General features: G+C 40.5%; 2 protein-coding genes across 3 annotated transcripts; both read left to right on the forward strand.

The window, feature by feature from the left end:
- The first annotated feature begins 241 nt into the window (after nucleotides 1–241).
- On the forward strand, nucleotides 242–9,508 carry ponzr1 (plac8 onzin related protein 1). Its single transcript, XM_080742067.1, has 4 exons — nucleotides 242–331; nucleotides 5,115–5,292; nucleotides 7,664–7,815; nucleotides 8,827–9,508. The coding sequence occupies exons 2-4, from the start codon at nucleotides 5,121–5,123 to the stop codon at nucleotides 8,965–8,967; spliced, it is 465 nt and encodes a 154-aa protein (XP_080598193.1). The 5' UTR covers nucleotides 242–331; nucleotides 5,115–5,120; the 3' UTR covers nucleotides 8,968–9,508.
- Nucleotides 9,509–16,016: 6,508 nt separating this feature from the next.
- On the forward strand, nucleotides 16,017–23,886 carry LOC308298464 (cornifelin homolog B-like). 2 transcript variants are annotated; one of them, XR_013962718.1, is made up of 6 exons: nucleotides 16,017–16,152; nucleotides 17,895–18,096; nucleotides 20,132–20,283; nucleotides 23,021–23,142; nucleotides 23,300–23,514; nucleotides 23,743–23,802. XR_013962718.1 is itself a non-coding variant. In XM_080742068.1 (5 exons), exons 2-4 carry the CDS (start codon nucleotides 17,910–17,912, stop codon nucleotides 23,138–23,140), a joined length of 459 nt encoding a protein of 152 aa, XP_080598194.1. In that variant the 5' UTR covers nucleotides 16,017–16,152; nucleotides 17,895–17,909; the 3' UTR covers nucleotides 23,141–23,142; nucleotides 23,300–23,886. The 2 variants fall into 2 exon arrangements, 1 of the variants encoding a protein (XP_080598194.1); XM_080742068.1 differs by having other exon boundaries at nucleotides 23,300–23,886.
- The last annotated feature ends 216 nt before the right edge of the window (nucleotides 23,887–24,102 follow it).

Genomic DNA, 24,102 nt, shown 5'->3' on the forward strand with positions numbered 1-24,102 from the left:
TGTTTAGGCAGAGGCAATCTGGCTAGCCATCGTCAATGGAAAAACAGCGCCCTTCTGTTTTGTTCCTTTTCATTTTCTGTTTCATTTCTCTGTGTAGCACATGTAGCATCAGGGAAGGCAGTGGAGACAGGATGCATCAGAGAGAGAGAGAGAGAGAGAGAGAGAGAGAGAGAGAGAGAGAGAGAGAGAGAGAGAGAGAGAGAGAGAGAGAGAGAGAGAGTCATTTCATTTGCTCTTGGGTAGAAGCAATAGCAGTCGGACTTAGGGACCTATTCTTTTCACAATTGTTTTGTTGATTATTGTGCAGAAACAATTAAAGTCACAATAAAAGGTAAGACAAACAATGTGTTCTAAATGGAAATGTTGATTGAATATTCAATACTTTATAAGACAGAAATGTAAACAGTATGAGGTACAGTCAGGCATTTAGGCTAACACAGCTGCTGATAAGCCTATAATGTAGGGAGTATACTGTATAGGTTGGGAGGTCCACCACTCTCCCCTTTGTTTTATGGCTGTGCAATGGAGAGTATGTTTTTGTCTCTAACAAGCTCAGTAGAGAAGAAAGTGTTATTGTTTTGCTTTAGCCAATTATACTATCTTTGTGCTTTGTTGGTGTAGGACGTATGTGTATGTTGTGTGACAGTTACAGCGCTGTAAATAAATCTTTCTATTACCATTTAACATCCTATCTGAGTCAAGGTTAGCTGAACCTTTGAGAGTTTCCATTCCACCTAGACTTTTTGTCCATAACTTAAGTTAGGATTTCCATGTCAATAGTATGTAGCCTAACGTTAACCCATTCAATCCAGGAAATACTTTAGCTATATATATATATATATATTAGGAGTGTAAAAATACATTTTAATAGCGATTCGATACATATCACGATACATGGTTGACGATACGATACATGGATGATATTGGTTCATTCATGGTGATACGATACGATTCGATTCAATGATTTAAAATCGATATAGTAACTATTTAGCAAAGACATTAAATCTGTGTGAAAGGTGTGGATAGTGCAGGTTTTTAAGGGAAACATGTATTATTATGGATATAAATAAGTAAACACAGTGATTATCTGATGGACATTGTATATTGACAAACCTGCACCTTGACATGAACCCAGAGATTACACACATTTATCAATAGACCAGTGTAGCTATGGAAAGGAAAAGTAATTAAACCCCTCCTTTTAAAATTTTCTTCTTAAAAATGGTAAATACAATGCCCAAGTAGTTAGTATCGATACAATCGATTCTTTGCACTGCCGATTCGATACGATACAAAATAAAACGATTCGATTCGATTTTAGCTGTTTTCATATCGGTATACTTCGATTTTTTAAGTTAAAAACGATATTTCGATACAGTTACTATATCGTTACACCCCTAATATATATATATATATAGCAACATGAATTTCATAATACTTTTCCTTAGAATCTACTGTATGTACTGTATGTAATCATGGTATTACATCTTTAGGTTATTTACAGAGGAAACCTTTGCTTAAAGGGATATTCCACTTTCAAAAAAACTTTTGGTCATTTTATCGTCTAATCGGGCTTTTATGAACACCCTTAACAGATTTTAATTTGCTTCATTCAATATTTAGATATTTGATATAAATGTTATCTGGCCCTCCTCCTCCAGGACCTCTCCACATACACACCCATTGTAACTTCAAACTCCATTTTAACCATGATAGATTCATTAAAAACACCCATCATTTTTTCTGGTGACTCATAATACCCTCCTAATACGTGAGCAGGGCGTGTTTTTTCAATAACCTTTTTCTTTCATTTTTAATAATTCTTTGGGAAAATGGAAAACATTAAATACAATAATATTTTATTGAAAATAAATGAAAAATGTTATTGAAAAAACACTGCCTGCTCACGTATTAGGATGGTATTATGAGTCACCAGAAAGAATAATGGGTGTTTTTAATGAATCGATCATGGTTAAAATGAAGTTTGAAGTTACAATGGGTGTGTATGGGGAGAGGCCCTGAGCCTGGAGGGCCAGATAACATTTACATCAAATATCTAAATATTGAATGCAGCAAATTAAAATCTGTTCAGGGTGTTCATAAAAGCCTGATTAGACGATAAAATGACCAAAAGTTTTTTTGAAAGTGGAACATCCCTTTAACATCTTGAAAACAGAAGTACATAATTGTGTAATACATACACTGTCACTAACAGTAATAGAGAATGGGCATTGCACTGATTGAAATGGACACTGTTTGATTGACATTGCACTGATTGTAGTGAACACTTTATTTGTTCTGGGGAGGGATATGGTGATCCCTGTAACCTTGTGTCATAGTTTTTGAGCGGTGCTAACTGCTCCTACTTCTGGCTTTATGTGTATGTATGAGTGTCTGTATGAGCACGGAACTCCATGTATGGAGATAACTGCCGGACAGAACTGCCCATACAAGGAGATATGCATGATTGCACGTGTGATTTTTTGCATAGTGCAGGATAGTGTATAACCTATTGTATACTATTTATTCCCCCTGTCCGTCTGTCCGTCCGTCCGCCGTCGGTCTGTAAACGATCGATGTGAAATTGTGCACGCAGTGCCACACACACTCCCTGGATGCCAGAGAACCTCTGCTCCAACTTTTTCAGTTCGGCCTGTACCACCAGGAGGGGCAAGTTTTATAAAACAAATAATAATAATATATTACTCAAATATTTTGTCCAAACATCATGTATGCAAATCTGTACATAGTATCTATATAGTCATGTGATTAAGATGGATCTGCCAGATCTTTCATATTCCGTCCTGATTGGCTAAGATTGGCTTCCAAAGTTTGCAGGAGTGGTCCGTTTTGAACAAAATGCCTCAAATCACGAATCGATTGCCGTGAAAACTTGCATGCACATTCCCACAAGGCAGAGGAATAAATGCCACCCTTTTCACATTGGCCTATTATAGTGCCACCAGCAGGCTGTTTTTTCAGAATCAAATCAAAGTTTGGTGCAGAGTCTGCACCCTTCATATGTTAAAACACTTCACAACATATGAAATGCACCATGTGGTCTATAAATACCGCAATATGTTATTGGAAGGAAGCTCTGCCCTGTAGACCGCAGCGTTTCTTTCTCTTCGGGAGCGTGTCGCTGTTACTACATGTCATCTTTTCGACACCCGACTCTAACCCTCACACTAACCTTAACCTCCGTGGAGTGAGTCGCTAACCCTCCGGTCGAAATGATGGGCGTTCGCAAAAGCGAGACTTCCCCTTTCTCTTCAACGTTCAGTATGAGTGCTCCTGCGTTACTCACTTGGCTAAATACGTCTTGCTGGTAGGAAGAGAAGAGAAATAATAGCGGAATTCCAAAAAGCTGAAGTGAAAACATTACAGTAAAAACAAAAACCTGACTATTTTATTGATTAAAATTTGTATGACCCTGCCCTGAAAAACATTTGGCTCTACCAGGGATGGATTAAGACTCAAGAAAGTCCCTGGGCCCCTTGCCCACCTAGGGTGGGCATGTAAACACACTAGCCTACTCAAGTTGAGAGGAATGTGTAGGGTGTAAGAAATCACCTGTAGACATTTTATCATTCAGGATTTCCAGTCTATAACCTACAGCAGGGATGATCAAATACCTTTTTATGCCAGGACCCCATTTTATGAGGGAATGTCTTTTGCGATTATAAAGCATACAGTACATTGGTAGCCTCGAATAAGAATATTTATTTGAAAATGCATTTACAATGCAGTGATTCCTGCTGATTTTGTGTCTTATCAATTTAGTTTAAAAGCTATGGAAAAGTGTTTCTCTACACATTTGTAAATGAAGCTGAAGTGGGTAAATTATATGATAAATGCTGGTTGTTGAGTAACATCTGGGAGTAGAACTGTTATCTACATTCCTGTGCCTGGCTGCATGATGGAGCCTCACCTCCAGCCATTCTCTGCAAGCCAAAGGGTACATCTTCATGAGGTCACTGATCACATGACCTCACAATCAAACCTCCAGTTCTGGCAAACTCATAAGGTGGGGTGGTGGGCTTAAAGAACCGCTGATCCAACCAATATAGCCTATATACTGATGACATCAAGGATAAAAGGGACAAGGGCAGACAGATACAGAGATCTCCATACATGGGAACATAGGGGACTGTATGGCTGGTTATGATTTATGTCTCTAAAACAATTATTACACAATAAGAAGTACACTGTATATAGGTGTTTCTGAAGAAACTGGCTGGAGCAAGCTCTCTCTCTCTCTGTCTGTCTGTCTGTCTGTCTGTCTGTCTGTCTGTCTGTCTGTCTATCTACAGTAGGATGATATTCCACTTTGTGTTAGCCAAAGAAATGTGCATGGACCAATCAAAAGCCTTTCTGTCCTTGACGTCACTTGTTAGCCAGTGTGGTTTAGAGGAGAGTGGCGTCACACTTTGATCTCGCCGCAGACCGAAAGTGGCGTCGCATGCATTCTTAGCAAGCCTCTGCTGTTCTTCAGCCCTGTCCGCCCCCATTATAACCGAGGCATTTTCACTCGCTGGTAAGTACACTAAATCACGTCTTTTCCCCCCTTTTAACGCATTCACGGGCCTCTCCAAGGTAGACAACATTATTAAAAGGGGGGAAAAGACGTGATTTAGTCTACTTACCAGCGAGTGAAAATGCCTCGGTTATAATGGGGGCGGATGGGGCTGAAGAGCAGCAAAGGCTCGCTAAGAATGAGAACCGGCTCCAGTAAGTTAGGCTAAGCTAGCTTTCCCCGCTTACAATGGGAGTCGACGTAAGTGTCATAGCTCTCTCTCTTTAGGGGTCTGGTGTTAGCCAAAAACACGGACCAATCAAACGCTTCTTTTTAGCCAAAAGATTCATACGGACCAATCAAAAGCCGGTCTGTCCATGAAGTCCATGACATCACGTGTTAGCCAAAAACACAGACCAATCAAAAGCTTTATTTTAAGATGTGCGTTGTGTTTGCACCGCTCACTTCACACGTGTGTGATTTTCAAAGACTGGATTGAAGGGCACTTAGATGTAGAAAATACATAACACTGACATACCGATAGTTAGCATTCTCCATCTCTTTGTTTTTTCTTCATCTCCATGTCCTGGTCTTACAGACAGACATGGCCACCATCACTATTCAGCAGCAGCCCCCAGCCTATAACGTCCAGCAACAGCCGCCAACCTACATTGTCCAGCAGCAACCAAACGTCATGGTTACCACCACCACCACCCAACAGTTCTCAACAACATGGAGCACTGATGTGTGTGACTGCTGCTCGGATATGGAAACCTGTAAGTCATCTATGAACCGTTTACTGTAGGTTCAGCTAATCTCGGAAAACGACTGGGCCCATCAGCATCATATTTGCTGTGCAAGCTTCCAGCAGGCCAAGGAACTCAATTTGACATCTAACATAATGTACTTTTTATGACATTATTTTCACAGCAGAGCTATTGTCCCTCAGGCTATGGGATATGTGCCCCACCAGACTATTCGTCCATGGGCTTTCACTAACTGGTAACACAAATGAATCCAAATAGATTTCTCAAGAATTGTTCAAAGAATTAAAAAATTGATATCACTTTATATAGTCCAGTAATATGTAAATTGAACTCAAGACAGCTAATTGCAACAAAAACAATTGTACTTTTATTGTACCCTTAAAGGTATGTGGCCATTGAATTGCAGTAACAAAACAGATGATCATAAGAGTAAAGAGTTTCAGATAAAGGGGCTAAATGCACCATTTACTGTAGGCAGAAATACATAAATATCTGTATAATAATGGTCCCCAATGATCAGCACTACCTATTGAACTAATTTGCTCTTTCATTACTTTGAAAAAGAAAGTTGTGAAATGTTTCTGTTCTGCTTTTAGTCATCGTGGGAGAGCACAGGATGTCAATTTGCTTTCTATGTTGCTATAAATACTCTACATGCCCCCGGAAACTACCCCCAGAAACTACAGGCATCTAATCTACAAACTGTAAACATTATTTTATTATTTCAACTGAAAGAAGGAAGTACTCAAAAAACTTTTTTTTTTTTCTTCTTTTTTTTTATATCTTGAAGCCAAGACCCATGGGGTCTGGCCCTGCCGTTACAACACATCGCTGGATTAGGACACGCAATGCCCAAAAACATTTGCAAAAGACTTCTACTTTTTACAGTTGTACAAAACCTTTCCGATCCAACCAATATGCCCATAAAAGGGACAAGGACTGACAAGGATTTTTTAATGTTGCTGTTGCCCAATATTTTGCCTACCTCACACAATGCTCCTAATTACTGCTTCACTGTTTATGTTCATACTACATACTGACTTACTGTCATTCTGGATATCATTTCATGTTAGTACTATGTCCTTTCTTATTCGTATACTTGTTGCAACAAACACTGTCCTATTACATTTACAACATGACAATAAACCATGACATCTACTGTAACAAGAAATGCCCATCAACAACTGCCCATACTCGTGCATGCCTAACAACGCTGATTTGCTCAGGTGTAGGAGTTTCTTCACAAGTATCCAGAATTTGCCATTGTATTCCCACGGCTAGACCGGCAGGTGCCATTTGTAGCCCCCACAGTTAGTACCAGCCATGAACCAGCGACAACAGCCCTGCTAATCGGGCTCAGCCCTATTAGCACGACTGGTTGTGCGTTGGACTGGCGAGTGGGAGTCCCGGGTTCAATCCCTGCTTCCGCGCATCACTACAATCTGGCGTTGTCGGCAGGATGAGGAGTGTTGTATCCTCGCGTGAGGGACAGGTCCACGCCGTGTGCGGCGGTCCGCGGCGGGAAGTGAGAAGCGCGAGGGCGCACTCCAAAGATCAGGGGGGTGATTGTAGCCCCCACAGTTAGTACCAGCCATGAACCAGCGACAACAGCCCTGCTAATCGGGCTTAGCCCGATTAGCACGACTGGTTGTGCGTTGGACTGGCGAGTGGGAGTCCCGGGTTCAATCCCTGCTTCCGCGCATCACTACAATCGCCCTAGTGGGTTAAAACTAACTTTAAACCACAGTCTCTGACTTGGTCATTGATGGGTTGTTTTGGCTGCCGCCCTAAAGACAGGGACATTCTTGGTTAATGGTTACACTGCGATTGGCACTTAATGTTTTATTGCCACTGTTTGCTGTGCTGTTCATGGGTTTTTATCTTTGAAGTGTATTTGCAGTGATCCTTTTTAATGCCAAATACACTTGGCTCTGAGTGTTTTTAAGTTTGCAGTGTTTAATGTGGTGGGCCAAGAAAACACTGAGTAACCTATCCCAGTGACCAACCAAGCCTGTTTTCCCTGTTATCTAAGGTTGCTCTAAACAATATATGTGGGATATCGTTGTGAAATACTTAAATGTCAATACTTAATACTTAAATGTCAATACTTTGTACTTTTTCTCCATTATGTGAATAAAGTGATTTTTTACATTGAAGCCAGCTTTTCATTGTTCACTCAAACTGAACACTTACCCCGGGTCTCTCACCCTGTAATTGAGAGTGGCGTTGTCTTACTGTATAATAGGAGTGCTATGTGACTCTGTCTTGTTACACATGTGAAAAAGAGGTGACACAAAAATCATTCTGTGATCTCATCATACAAGAAGCCTTTGTTAATCAACAACCACGTTGCTCTCTCCCTCTTCTCCCCTCCCTCCAGGTTGTTTCGGCTACTGGTGTTTCCCCTGCATGCAGTGCAAGACAGCCGGTGACCACGGCTGGTGCTGCCTCATGCCTGTACTGGATGGTATATCCTGCATGGCAGTGTCTTGCATCCTCCGTGGATCCATCAGAGAGCGATACGGCATCCCAGTAAGACCCTCTACCCCTTGAATGAATGAATGTCTTTGGTGACAGAATTTCCCCAGTGGGATCAATAAATGTCTTATCTTAATGTGGACAGTGGGAGGTCCACAGTCATGGTATTAAAATGTATGCATCTATTGTGGCATTCATATGCACGCAATGGGAGTGGGCTGTGTATTGGTTTGGTATGGTGGACATTTAGGGGCTGACATTCACCATAGCCCCTTTGGAGTTCACACAACAACCTGTTAAAGATGCCATGACAGGATCCAGTGGCGAAATTAGACCTTATTCGCCATGGGTTTTCAGATCAAGGGGGCCCTGATCAAAGGGGCCCGGGTCTGTTGTCTTTGTGCGATTTAAGCGCAAATTACAATGATTAATCCACAGATTAGGAAAGTAGGGCCCTGGGACCCCTAATATATTGGAAATTACAAAATATATATAATATCCTAGTATGAATTTATGTAGATATGGGCGCATTTTTTTATTTGGCCTATTAAAAACACATTTTATTTTCGCCACTAGGGGGGGCCCTTGGGTTTTTAAAACCCAAAAACCCTTTCAAATTACGCTTGTGACAGGATCTATTCATAAGTCAGCTGTGATATAATCCCTTAACTCATTGACAGCCCAAGCCCGAGTGTCCCGAGTTATTCCTGTTGTCTTTGCGTGCCAGGCCCGAGTTTCCCAAGCTATTAATTCATTCGATTTTGGACTTTGAAGGTTAGATAAAAGCTTGTGATTAGTTATTACAGTCTGGATGAGAGTGTCTCTCCTGACTGTTGGGAAACTGTGGTTATGTTTTCAGTTACCAGTGACGGAAATGTCAATGTGGTTTTTAAACTGAAATGGCCGGTTCTCTATTTGATTCTCTCTCTCTCTCTCTCTCTCTCTCTCTCTCTCTCTCTCTCTCTCTCTCTCTCTCTCTCTCTCTCCCCACTCATCTCTTCCTGGTCCGTGTACGTTTTGTCAAACCGGTTTGTACACTGATCCTTCCTTCCCTTCTTCACCCAGGGTTCATTCTGTGATGACTGCTGGAAGCTCCTCTGCTGTTACCCGTGTGCCTGGTGTCAGATGTCTCGGGAAGTCAAGTTCAGGCAGCGCGCTGGGCAAACAGCCAACACCGTAGTCACCACACAAGTTGTGAGAGGCTAAGACAGGGGTTGGGCAGCATTTCTCTCCCAGGTGGCCATACTGACTTCTATAAAGTGACTGAAGGCCATACATTTCACTATTGAATGTAAACAGTTGTTAGATCAGGGGTTCCCAAACGTTTTTTTTTTTTTTTTTTTTTTTTTGGCTCAGAGCACCCCTATAAATATATTTTTTCATCCGAGGCACCCCTACATTATAATCATAATTCTCACTCCCATCACCTACATATTTATGGCATATTTTAGCGATTATGTTGTGAGGGAAATGTTGAGATAATAGCCATTTTGGTTACAACTGACTGAAAATAACTTTGTTCTTCAAGTTTAAAATTATACTAAATATATTTCTAAGTGTCCGAAAAAATTCCAAATATTATCTCGCAGCACCCCTAGACCGCCGCCGTGGCACCCCAGGCCAGGGTGCCCTGTCACCACCCACTTTGAAAACCCCTGTTAGATAATGCCAAACATTTGTAAAGAGTATATATGTAATTGTTTTTGTTACAACTATCTTCATATTCCAAACAGTTCTTATTCTATACTGTCATGTTTATACTATTTAGCATTTGGCACTCAAAACGTATTGTCTAATGTTAGTAGGCTACAGTTGTCATTTCAGTTACACAAGCACAAATTGTTTAATTAGAGTTGAATTAAAAGTTTACATTTTCTGTAGAGTGACTGTGTTTGATTGCTGTCCATCTCAAGGTTCTCAGAGGCAAAGTTTTGGATGCTGGGAAAATATGGTATGGTTTGTAGGTATAGTCGCACCCGCACACTGCAGGCACTTTTCTGAGGCAGGAGGCAACGAAGTGCAACATTTTATTCATTTGTATTACAACAGCGCATGGCGTACAAACATATTAATGTATTTATTGATAATCATGATAATAATATTTAATTGATTTGCGAGAAGAACTTATTTTTATCACATACTGTAGGTGTATATGACAAATGAATTGTGGCACGAGCATATTTTTATTAACCTAGTCATTCATTCATTCATTCATTTATACATGAATTAATACAAAGCTCATTTATATAACATTATTTTATTGAATTGCACTAAATACAAACCTCATAATTATGTAGGCGTATTTTCTCTCATAATAACACTGCATAATGTTGGTATGTTGTTTACAATCCACAATCATTGGGGAGTTAATTAATTGCTCAGCCAGCTGTCTGAGCGCTGGCGTTTGAACTGTGCGACAGCGATGACGCAAGTAGATGGCAACCCGAGTAGTGTCACTACTATAGTCCACTACATCTGGATCCCCATGTAGGGAGTAGGGAACGAGTCACTGATTTCAGACACGCAGCCTCAGTCTTTCACCTTCATTTCAGGGGTTTTCTGAATGGGCGTGTCTGAGCGGGCCTGTTTATAGTTCTCCCAATGCTTATGTAATCATGGGGACATCAGTCTGAGGATGGTGGGGATTGACAGACAAACTCCCTCAATAGCGCCTCTTTGCCAAAAAGGACATTTTGGTATTGCAGCTGAAAAGGCTTGGAATGACAGACAGACAGAACATGAAAATTGAATATCTGCGTGGTTGTTTAGGCTTAAACCTGTTAAAAAATGTAATATGGGCAAATAATTATATAAAATATATGTTTTATTATGCATGGTGTAGCCCCTTTAAAGTAGTTATTCTTCTTAATAATAAACACAATGTAAAAAAATAAAAAACACATTGTAATTATGAATTACAGCTGTGTAAGTAAACGTGCACGAGCAGCGAGCACAATGTGCGTCCGCTATTGGACGCGGCCCTCGTCAAGTCACCTTCCGTCCAATGCGGCCCTCACTCAATAAGTTTGACAACCCTGGTTTAAATTAAACCAGATCAGTGGTTCTCAAAGTTGATTCCAGGGATTGCTTAATCCCTAAAGTGGGTTCCTTTAGGGGTTCTAAATAACTCTCACAGTGTACAAATGAAAACAATAAAACTTCAAAATCAGTGGATAGAGGACTGTATGCCATTAGAGCAGTAGTGTTGATTGAATAAGTCCACTTTTTGTCCATTTCAATGCTGAATGCTGATTTATTTAAATTCAGTATTCCACCGGGGTTGAAATGGGTCAGTTAAATTGATATATGAATTATGTTCTTTTCTATGCATAATATTAAGTTATACATTTCAATCAATATTCACATTTGTAGAGCTTTATATCTATTATTTAGATAACAATTTGATTGTTTTTATATTTTTATTATACACAACTAGCGCTTTCTGTATCATTTGAATGTTAGGTTTCAACATGGAATCAATATTTCTGCCATATCATTTCAACATTGATTCACTCATATTTTGCTATCTGGGGAGACACTCAGCTTCACCTTGTGTAAGACAAAGTAGTATAGTTCCCAGGCCTCCTGAGACTGAGCACAAACTAGGGAGTAGCGAGTATTGTTTTCGTAGGATGTGGGACACGTGTGGAGGAGAGAGTCGCAGCCCCAGCCTGAAGCCTCAAAAGTCTAGTATCTGCTCTCGTTCCATAGGGATATCCCTTTGGAAGTGATGGTTAAGATATTGGACTTTCACGCGGGAGACCCAGGTTCAAAGCCGGGTGGGGAGGTTCGGATTACCTCCGTTACACACGTATAATCCCTGCAAGCCAAATGACGTCATGATGACGTTATGATAACGTCCTCCAGTGACTCCGGTGACGTTCAGAACTAGGCCAGATCACAGTCCATATGGGGATGATCTTGACGTCATTACCAGGACGTCATATGGACTATAGGATTATTGTTATTGTTTGTAATGTTAGTTGAAATAAGAGTATGTAAGGTTATATTCTGGGACATATCTGACTAGTTATGATATTTATCTGGCCTCGATCGGACGCTCTCTGATTAATCCAGGACGTCCGTTTATGTGGACAGGATTTATGTTGGTTGAAATCAGGTGATATTCTAGGCCAGATGTGACTAGTCATGGTTTGACTTGATCTGGCCCCAATCGAGACGTCACTGATCGGTCCAGGTCCTGACCGTGCTTGCTGGGATAGAATTAATTAAATTATGTACTGTAGGGCCTAAGAATACCCATGTCTCAAAGTTTATCCACGGGCTGACTAATAAAATAAAATGAATGTATATATATATCTGTGATATGGCAGACCTATTGCCAGCGCACTCAGGGGAGATGTGTCACACCTGAGTTGACACAAGTGGGAGTGACTGACACAGGCCATTTCCTGATAAAACCACAGATCTGTTTGTGTATGATCATGACCTGATGAAGATCTGAATAGATCGAAACGTTGTCCAAATAAAGAAAGACTTTTTGTACCTTATCTGGTGTGCGGGCTCCATCCATTTTTCATAGTATTTTTTTTAGCCCAGCACCCACCAGTCGATGTGCGTTGTCTATTTTCTTTTTCAAAGTTTATCCAACCATTCCAGAACATTAAGAAAATTAAGATTAGGCCTTAAATGTGAATTTCAAATGTATCACTAGGTGGTAGTGTTGGACTGGAAATTACTTTTATTTCCAGGGTAGAAAAGGTGAAGTCCCCTCAGGTTTTATTTTTGCGCTCCTCTGAGGTTGACCACTAGATGTCGACATTTACTACTAATATCTCTGCATTGGTGAGTTATTGGATACTGGATATCCAAGTATCCTGGATACTTTCTGCATTGAAGAGTCTGAAAGCACGTGAATATTTCGCATTAAGTGCGTTGATATCATTAGAAGCAGGTGGTGAGTGAGTGAGTGCCTGCCTGCCTGCCTGCCTGCGTGCGTGCGTGCGTGCGTGCGTGCGTGTGTGTGTGTGTGTGTGTGTTCCTGAGTGCATTCTAGTCCAGAAGTAGGCCTAGACAGTGATTGGCAGGAAATTGACATGATAGTTCAGTTGATGATGCAAGGATGACATTTGGCACAGATGACCTTCATACCACCCTTATTGAACTTGGGCTAGGCAGAATTCCTCCATTTAACAAGATGGTCGCCAGTCGCTAAAAGCAATGGCTGGGAAATTTTAACTACTCCAAGACGCTCCTACAGATCTTGTCAATAGAAATAGACCATTTCTATTGACCATTTCCATTCCATTTCACCTTCCAGTGAAATATTTTCTTTTCTGTCCAAAAAGTGTATTTTAGACGTGAGGTGGGGGGTGTTCCCACTAAGGAAAGTATAGGCTTTAAACTCCCAAAAGCCGTCTTTGTTTTGGTGAGTAGCGAAACTGAAAAATGTATTTTTTACAACAGTCAAGATGTGCGCAGCGTTTCCAAGCGCACCGGATCATTACTGACATAGTGTTAATGAGAACTCCTTCTAATATGAACCAGAGCTAGTTCTGGACTATATCACTTTGCTGGGGCTGTAAGTCTTTGATTTCCCCATCATTTTGATATAAGAGAAAATGTTCTGTAGGTATTTCTACCAAGTAAGATCAAACACTTCACATGGTATCAAACATGACACAACATGCCTATCTTCTCATGGAGTTCCATGCTCATACAGACACTCAAACATACACACAAAGCCAGACGTAGGAGCTTTAAAGTGATTTGGAAGCTTTTTAATGACCTAGGTTCCATTAAGGCAACAGAACTTTCAATATGGCCACCAATAAATACAACAATCTTAGATCTCAGGAAAGTGATTAAGAACAGATTCTTATTTACAATGGCAGCAGGGCGAGTGGTCAGGTATCTTTAGTGTCTACTACAAACGTGTTCAGCGCATCTTATATATATGTTACAGGGTAACTGGGTAACTCAGGGAGACTGTGGTAAGAGCGCTCGTTTTGTAGTTCACCACACACTAATCACCACCAGATGGCGACGCAGCCATTCAATAGTGAAGGCGCTGACGTCACTCGTTTGCGACTCTCTTTCTTTATTTACTAGCCTAGCCTAGCCTAGCCTAGCCTAGCCTAGCTTAGCCATTAGCTCCATTGTAGTCACTTGGACAGGGCGTTTATCGTGGGCTATAAATATAACGATTGCATTCACCACGGCTTCGTAACTCGCGCGGCGCTCCGCCGGCCGCGCGGCCCTGGCCCGCTCTTCGCGGCCACTCGCGCCTGCGGCGCTCGGGGGCGAAGAGCAGGACCAAGGTCCGCTGGCCTTCGCGCCGCTTGCAATGTCGTGGACAATCGAGTGGCTCCGCCTGGAGGACGTTGTTGTGGCGACCGCTTGTTCCGCCCTGTGCGGCACGGCAAGCGCTCCGTTTCTCTAATTCTCTGAGACGCAAAAAAACCGTGACATATACATTCCTCTAAGAGCCGCATCCCACTTCCAAGCCCATTCACGCCCACTTCACATCCACTTCAACTCATAGGTAGGGAGAGCAGATGTCGGTAGAACTCACTCTATAGGGAATAATACCGCCCATAACTCTATCATTGGCCCCCCGTTGCCATGGTGACCGGTGACCGCCGTCCATTGGCTCGTATTCCCAGCTATGGGATCCAATTTCAACCGAGGGGGGCGTAGCCAGAACACACACACACACACACACACACACACACACACACACACACACACAAAAATAGCTAATAGTTAGCTCACAACTTTCCACTTTTCTTTCACCTCAATCGCAGTAACGTCCGTATACATCACGTCAATCACCAATACATTTTTTTTTCAACATTTTTTTTCCAACATTTTTTTTTCAAAAAACTTTTTTTTTTCTAAAAACTTTTTTTTCCAAAAAACGTTTTTTTCCAAAAAACTTTTTTTTTTCTAAAAACTTTTTTTTCTAAAAACTTTTTTTTCCAAAAAACTTTTTTTTCTAAAAACTTTTTTTTTTCAAAAAACTTTTTTTTTTCCAAAAAACTTTTTTTTCCAAAAAACTTTTTTTTTCTCAAACATTTTTTTTTTCAAAACTTTTTTTTTTGACCCATATTTGACCATTACACACCACGCTGCCGCAACATGGCGGTGAGGGCCGCGCAGCGGCCTGAACTCTAGACTTTTGCGGCCCGAAGGCCATATATATATATATGATCGTGGCCTCTATCGTGATACATAAACTGCCCAATTGCAATAGAATCTGATCAAAGCCACCCTGTACCTCAGGGGTTTGTTTTCGCCGAATATCTACTCCTATAGATGCAACGCGGCGACCTAGAGGGGAGGCCGGCGTAGCCGGCCGACCTTCTAGTAATCTTACAAAGATTAATTATTGCTTAGAGACTGCCAACTTTAGGCTGAGTTACTGTGCTCCTCTGTTATTTTTGGCACATTAATATTATGACCTGAGTGAAGTAGTATGCACAAGATATTTGCACAAGGTATTTGCACTTTATAGCAGTTTGCACAGTTGTATTTTGCACAATTAAGTCATGATTTTAAGTGTTTATTGAATGCCTTAAAAACATGGAGGTTTTCCTGTCTAGCTGAGCAGGCCACTCGGCTAATGACTTCCACTGCTGGAAAGACTCAAATGTTTGATGATCATAAGGAACAAGTGCAATAGGTGTGTATATTAGGCTATTCATTTTGGGGAATTATGCTTCTTCCATCTGGCGTCTTGCAAGACATATTTAGATTAATACTAACCTGGAGAATTATTCATTCTTTAGTTGAAAATGTCGAGATCTTCAAAGTCGTCACTCGTAAATGCATAATAGCATTGAAGACATGTAAAGACAGGTTCTCTGTCTACCGTCTCCCCTCTGCTCTGTTAACATTAAGGGTAACCCATAATGTATGCATTCAAGTGTCAAATTAAATGTGACACAAATCATTTTGAAAACAAGAAGATATGTTGGCAAAGAAAGTCCATACAAGTCCATTGGAAACATAGTCTTATTTAAATCAATATTGTCTTCAGATCATTATTATTTGCAATTTGGATTATTTTAAAAGTAGCCTAACTACAGTTGGATTGCAGTGACCTTTATGGGCTGGCTTGCAGTATCCACACGTTTCCTGTGTCCCATGATTCCTTCATCTTTGTGGTTTCATTATTCTCTGCACGGTGATAACTTGTGATATGAATCAGCTGTGTGTAGAGGAAGAGAGAGAGAGAGAGAGAGAGAGAGAGAGAGAGAGAGAGAGAGAGAGATGATCCATCCCTTGGTTGTAAGATATAGAAGCTCTTTTTCAGGTCACTTGCTCTAGTCTAGGTTGAAGAAATAGCGATTGGACAGATTTAGGGACCTATTTTCCACTATTGTTTTATTGTTTATTGCGCAGAAACAATTAAAGTCACCATAAAAGGTAAGACAAAGAATGTGTTAGCTTGCTATAGTCTATAAATAGAAATGTTATTGAACATTGTACACAGCATGGGGTACAGTCAGACATTTGGGCTAAAAGGATATAATATATAATACTACTAACTATATTTAGTTTATTGAATTACATAATACATTTCCTTTATCTACTGTATGTACGTAATCATTGTATTACATCTTTAGTTTATTTACAGAGGAAACCTTTGTGTAACATCTTGAAAATGGAAGTACATCTTCTGTGACATATAATAGCTATGCCCACCTTTTTCAAAAAGGGAGGGTCAATAATAACAGAGATGCTTGGGTTCTATGTACAGCAGGTATAGGCTTGAAATGGTCCTGGTACAAAGCTACTTGTACCAGAACCCCATTTGAAAGACAGGCCTGGTGTTTTTACTCTGTTTGGACTTGGTGTTTTACCTGGTGTTTTACTCACTACATTTATCTTGCAGACTGCGGTAAGTTCACCAGACTAGCGTTACCATATTGTGTCTGTGCCAGTTAGATATTTATTGGTGGGTGGGCTTTCCTTCACATTGCACTGATTGTAATAAACACTATGCTCTGGGACGAGATATACGGTGAGATCACTGTAACCTTGTGTCCTTGTTTTTTTCTGTATAGTGCAGGCTAGTTGTATAGGTATACACAATTGTTTACCGTTTTTCTGTATTGACTTCTTAGTATGTTTTTATTTTTGTGTGTCTGTCCGCCGTCCGTCTCTGAACAGCTAATCTCCGGCACTGTTGGCCCGATCGATGTGAAATATTGTGCACACAGTGCCGCACATTTGATTTGAGAATCAAATCAGGATCAAAGTGACCGCACCCTTAAGCATCCTTACAAATTGTACTGAGATTTCTTATCTGCTCAGGTTAATTTTGAAACACTTCAACATGTGACATTCACGTAACCCATGACATGTGGTCTATAAATACAGTTTTTGGAAGGAAGCCCTGCCCTGCTGAGTTTCTTTTTTTGCAACATTCTAAAACTATTTCCTCAAATTCCTTGAGTCGCTAATCATTGGTCTGATCTGACAAGCAAAGAGAAATAATAGCGGAATTCCAAAAAGCTGCAGTGAAAACATTACAGTAAAAATAAAAACCAGACTATTTTATTGACTAAAATGTGTATGACTCTCTCCTGGACTCAAATAAAAAAACATTTGATTCTCCCATGGAGGATTAAGACTCAAGATGGGCCCCTTGCCCGACCACATAGGATGGGCAGGCAAACACACTAGCCTACTCAAGTTGAGAGGAATGTGTGTGGGGTATAAGAAATCACCTGTAGACATTTTATCATACAGGATTTACAGTCTATAGCCTACAACAGGGATGATCAAAAACCTTTTTATGCCAGTGACCCCACACTTGATTTATAGCGTAATTTCAAAGTTGAAATACAGCATATTTATAATAATAAAGCATATACATTGTAGCCGTGAATACCAATTTACAATGCAGTGATTCTTGAAGAAACTGACCTAAGAAAGCTCTCTGTCTGTCTGTCTGTCTCTCTACAGTAGGATGTTTTTAAAGACTGGATAGAATATGGACCAGGACTTAATCATATGCAGAAAATACACAACACATAAGCCTACCGATAGTAAGAATTCCTTCTCCATCTCTCTACCGATAGTAAGAATTCCTTCTCCATCTCTCTACCGATAGTAAGAATTTCTTCTCCATCTCTCTGTTTTTTCTTCATCTCCATGTCCAGGTCTTATAGACAGATATGGCCACCACCATCACCGTTCAGCAGCAGCCCCCAGCCTATAGCTACCAGCAACAGCCCCCAGCCTATATCGTCCAGCAGCAGCCACCAACCATCATTGTTCAGCAGCAGGTTACCACCACCACCCAACAGTTGCCAGCAACATGGAACACTGACATTTGTGACTGCTGCTCGGATATGGAAACCTGTGAGTCATCTATGTACCATTTTGCAGTGGTGTAAAGTAACTAAGTACATTTACTTAAGTACTGTACTTAAGTACAATTTTGAGGTATTTGTACTTTACTTGAGTATTTCCAATTTCCAATACTATTACTTCTACTCCACTACATCTGGAATTCAAATATTGTACTTTTACTCCACTACATTTATTTGAAAACTTTAGTTACTAGTTACTTTGCAGGTATAAATTATAATATTAAAAAACATATACATAAACCACTTTAGCCCTATTTTATACCTTGGCTATTTGAAAATAGCTGATCTACAAGCTCGCAACGCGTCGCGATGCAACGTGTTGTGAGCTTGTAGATCTGCTATTTTCAAACATTTAGTACTTTTACTTTACTTTTGGTACTTTAAGTACATTTTGATGCCAATACTTTCATACTACTCAAGTACATTTTGAATTCTGGACATTTACTTGTAACGGAGTACATCTACAGTGCAGTATTGATACTTTTACTTAAGTACAAAATGTGAGTACTTTTTCCACCACTGCCATTTTGTTACTGTACTTTTATTGTAAACCTAAAGGTATATGGCCATTGAATTGCAGTTACAAAATAGATGATCATAAGAGTCTCAGATAGGGGCTAAATGCACCATTTTCTGTAGGCCTACACTAAACAAATAATAAACATCAGTGTAATAATAATCCCCAATTATCAGCACTACATATTTAACTAATTTGCTCTTTGTGAAAAGTTGTGAAATGTTTCTATTCTGCCTTCCAGTCATTGATCATGGGAGGAAACTGATTACAAAAAGAGAGATCAACCTCATGTTGAAATAATTTAACTGGAACTATAGTCATACTGACTCTGACCTCTAAGGACATTTCCAGGGAGGGTTTTCATGGGCGCCTCGCCTTGCTCTGTCACCCTTTCTTGTTTTATTTAGATCTTTTGCTTTGACCACTGGACACTTTTTGTTTGGCTCTGCACTATTGGGTTGTGTTAGTAGTAGTGTGTATTTTGCTTGTGTTTGACATAATGGTGATATACTTGTAGCACTGACTAGCATTGACTGTTACGGACACTTTTATTTAGCCTGGCGGGGCCATCCCACATACTGCGTTCACTGCGTTCGTCATTGCTTCCCTGCAGTACTAGGGAAGGAATGAGTGAGCGAACGCAGTATGTGGGATGGCCCAGCCAGGCTAACCTTTGTTTGGCACTGTATTGATAAGTTGTGCTTTAAGTATTGATATTTGCTTTTTAAGTATTGCTGAGCGTTGACTGTTTGGACACTTTATATACTATATATTCTTCTTTCTCTTTTTTTGCTGTCCCTTGCTTTTTTACACTGTACAATTTTATTTTATTTTCATAGTTCTCTGTAACTTTGTAAATAATCTAACTGCTGTGCTGCCTCCGGGCAATAGATTTTCCCCCTTGGGATAATAAAGGTATCTAGCTATCTATTTATCTATCTATCTACCAGTAGATCATGTGTGTGTCCGTCCACTATGCAGAAACAAGGGGATACGTAGAAGGAGGCATGGCTGGTACAGTATCAATAGTGTAGCAAATGTGTTGCAAATAATCAGATGTGTTGAAAAACATATATATATATATTTGAGACAAGACTAAAACGGCAGACTAGAAGCAAATATATGAAAAATGTCCACTGGGGGAAAAACACATTCATATTCTTTTTATGATTACTATTGTATGGTAAATGGACTGCATTTAAAGTATTTTTGTCTGTCTAGCCATTCTTTATAATACACACACACACACACACACACACACACAAACACACACACACACACACACACACACACACACACACACACACACACACACACACACACACACACACACACACACACACACACACACCAAATTTGGTGCTCTTATTTGCCAGATCTCGATGCCCACGGCTAGACCGGCAGGTGCCATGTGAAAGAGCGGTACAAAAATCATTCTGTGATCTCATCGTACAAGAAGCCTTTGTTAATCACAGACCACCTCGCTTTCTTCCCCTTCTCCCCCCAGGTTGTTGGGGCTACTGGTGTTTCCCCTGCATGCAGTGCAAGACAGCCAGTGACCACGGCTGGTGCTGCCTCATGCCACTACTGGATTCTGTGTCCTGCATGGCAGTGTCTTGCATCCTCCGTGGCTCTATCAGAGAGCGATACGGCATCCACGTAAGACCCCTTGAATTAACCCATTTAGAACGGGTACACATTATTGTGTATCATTATTTTATGCTTTAACTATTTTTGAAAAATCGTAAAAATTTGAATTTTGACCCGATTCTATAAGTGTCTTTTGAATCCTTCTAAGGTTTTTTGAAAAACCTATGTTTCTATGTCAGCAATCTGGCTAGCCACCGTCAAAGAAAACTGTCCTTTTCACTTAACTGGAGCTCAGTTAGTCTGTTCTTGAGAGACTGTCAGTGGTTCTCAAACCTTTTCATGTGAAGGACCCCCAAAATGATATGTATTTGGCCACGGACCCCCATCTCAAAATATCTAGTTCCAGGGACCCCCCAGAAGCAAAATTTGAGTTACAAACGTTCGCTTTGAAAATACATATATTCAAAGATTTGCACACATTTTCACGACTTTTTCAAAAATAGCAGATCTACAAGCTTGCAGCGCGGCACTCGGTGCCGTGCTGTGAGCTTGTATATCTGCTATTTTTCACTGGTTAGGGAGGGGTCATTAATAATGACCCCCCCTCCCAAGGAGGATTTTAGGGGAGGGTCATGCTATTTTGATTTTAATCTCGGGGAGGGTGATGCTATTTTAATTTGAGTGTCAGGGAGGGTCATGCGATTTTGAATTACAAAATAGTCCAGGTTTTTATAGGCCTATATATATTTTACTACAGCGTTCCTTTCAATAATACTATTATTATAGGTGCCATCCCTAGAAATGCCCCACAGTCACTGCAGTTAGTGAATTAACTAAAGTGGCTGTGTTTATACTACAATGTATTTTCCTAAAACAATGGAGAGCTGTGTAGATTTGATCACAGGCAATCAACAGCACAAAATGAATGGCAGCTGTTACAAGCCTTCTCTTTGTTGTGCACATGTGTCAATTGTTTTATCTGTAACCTAGATGTCAAATAACCTGTTCTCAACCTGTGAGAACTTCTCACCTTTTTTGTGATGTCCACGTTGACTTTTACACTAGCAGCAGTAGGCTACTCACTGTATGTTACTTTAGTTTGGAGGGTGTGTTAGTTTATATTTGGAAATGTGTTTTTGGGATGAAGTGCAGCTGGGATCTCAATGCATCATATTAGCCTATTCATTATTGTTCATTGCTGCTGCCGCCCGCACCCGTTTTGAACCCTAAAAAAAAATCCTAATTATTTACAGTAAAAAAAAGAAAGAAAGAAAATAAAATTCGCAATGCTCACCCAAGTTTAGGTTTTAGGCATAATTTTACTGTTGTAAATATCATGTTGTAGGGGAGGGTCAATCTTTTTTATTTTAATGCTTGGGGAGGGTCATTGATTTTTCCCCCAATTGAGAGGGAGGGTCATGGCATTTTATAAAGGGGCTTATACATTTTCTCCAGTAACACCCCTCAATAAAAAACGACCCCTCCCTTAAAGCATTCAATAATTCTAGGCCTAAATGAATGCCTTCGGTGACAGAATTTCCCCAGTGGATCAATACATGTCTCATCTTAATCTGGACAGTGGGAAGTCCACATTCAGGGTCTTACACTTTAAGCATGTATTGTGGCATTCATGGGAGTACTGTGTTGGTTTCGTATGGTGGACATTTAGGGGCAGACATTCACCTTAGCCCAATTGGGAGCTCACACAACAACCTGTTAAAGATGCCATAACAGCATTTATTCATAATTCAGCCGTGACATAATCCCTTAACTCGTTGACTGGCCAAGCCCGAGTTTACCGAGTTATTGGAGCTCACACAACAACCTGTTAAAGATGCCAAAATAGCATTTATTCATAATCCCTTAATTAATATGATTAAAGTGACCAACCATCAGTTGCATATGTTCACACAAGATGAACAACAGCTAATGTTTCTGCAAATTATAAAATATATTTCATACATTAAGGCAAAATGTTTTACAGGTGAGAGGTAGGGCAAAAGCCTGATCACCCTTTGTAACTAGACGCGTCTTCTAGGGCCTCCTCTGAGGCAGGGTGCAGGGTGTATTAGGGAGACATCAGGTCCGTAATATACTGGGGGTCAAGACCATTTATTTTGGACTTTAAGTAAAAGCTTCTTAAAATCAGTTCTAAAAACAACATGGCCCAGAATGTTCAATCATGTGTGTTCATGTCTATGATCATCTTAGACATGAACGGCATAGCTCAGGGGTAGAGAAACCGTTATTAGAGCACAAAGGGTTCCCGAAGGGTTCCCAGTTCGAATCCGGGCTCCCCCTGAGTTAATGTCGAAGGGTCCTTGGGCAAGACTCTGAACCCCACATTGCCTCCGGTGAGCAGGTTGGTGCCTTGCATGGTTTCCTCCGCCACCGGTGTATGAATGTGTGCGTGAATGGGTGAATGTAATGCACAATCTCTGTAAAGCGCTTTGGATAAAAGCGCTATATAAATGCACCATTTTACAATTTTTTTATCTTCATTCATTAACTGTGTGTGTGTGTTTAGGCTTTGCTCTTTGGGGGATTTGCGATCTCAGAATCTGTTTCATGCTTAAATTGCTCTGGAGTATCATGGGAGTAGAACAAACACCACCAAATACAAATGCGTGCTGCTTAAGTGATTTAAATCTGGACGGAGTGTCCCTCCTGACTGTTAGTAAACTCACTGGTTCCTCATAACGCTTTCGGTTTCCAATGGGTTTTCAACTGAAATGGTTCTCTATTTGATAATCTCTCTCTCACTCTCTCTACTAATACTCTTCTCTACCTTCCCTTCTTCACCCAGGGTTCATTCTGTGATGACTGCTGTAAGGTCCTCTGGTGTTACCCGTGTGTCTGGTGTCAGATGTCTCGGGAAGTTAAGTTGAGGATCCGCGCTGACCCAACACACTACAGCCGGCACTGACTGTTAGTAAACTGTGGTTCCTCATAACGGTTGCTTTCGGTTCCCAATGGGTTTTCAACTGAAATGGTTCTCTATTTGATAATCTCTCTCTCTCTCTCCCTGTCCCTCTCTCTCACTCTCTCTACTAATACTCTTCTCTACCTTCCCTTCTTCACCCAGGGTTCATTCTGTGATGACTGCTGTAAGGTCCTCTGGTGTTACCCGTGTGTCTGGTGTCAGATGTCTGGGGAAGTTAAGTTGAGGATCCGTGCTGACCCAACACACTACAGCCGGCAACCGAGGAGCATGTTTTCTTGGTAGTCAGTGTGCCATATCAGCATTTAGTTTACTTATGACACGTCAAAATTGAATATTTTTATAGGGGCTTTTAAGCCGTGACATCATTTTGTAGGCAGAGGAGAACTCTGCCCCCAGAGCATTTTTTGTCCCTCGCTATTTCAACAGATCCGAGACAAAAAATAACGACTAAAGTATAATTCTAACACTTTCATTTCAACAACAAAGAGAAGAAAAAATTGTAAATAGTAAAAATAGTAAAAAGATTCACGGAAACTGGGGGCAGAAATTCTCCTCTGCCTGCAAAATGATGTCATACTTAACAGCCCCATAGAACCTCTGTATGAATGTAAAATGACATGCAGGATGTAATTTGCAGTCGAGGGACTTTAAAAAATATGTTTAATTTGAATTTATATTAGTGTGTTGGCACCTTTGCCTAAGGTTGCTTATGCTTACCCCTGTACTACAGTTATTATGGTATAATGCAAAGATTTCTGCAAAGAGGATATTTAATTGTTTTTGTTACAACTATCTTCATATTCCAAACAGTTCTTATTTTATACGCAAGCCATTTACCATGAGAGGGAGTGGGTTGTTGGGTGATTTACCACTGTTTCAGGGTTGTGCCATGAGCCGCAGCCTACCCCTGTATTAAATCGGACAGTGCATTCGACAAAATCAAT

Source organism: Nannobrachium achirus (genome assembly GCF_963921795.1).
Source record: "Nannobrachium achirus genome assembly, chromosome: 14".
Lineage (NCBI taxonomy): Eukaryota > Metazoa > Chordata > Actinopteri > Myctophiformes > Myctophidae > Nannobrachium > Nannobrachium achirus.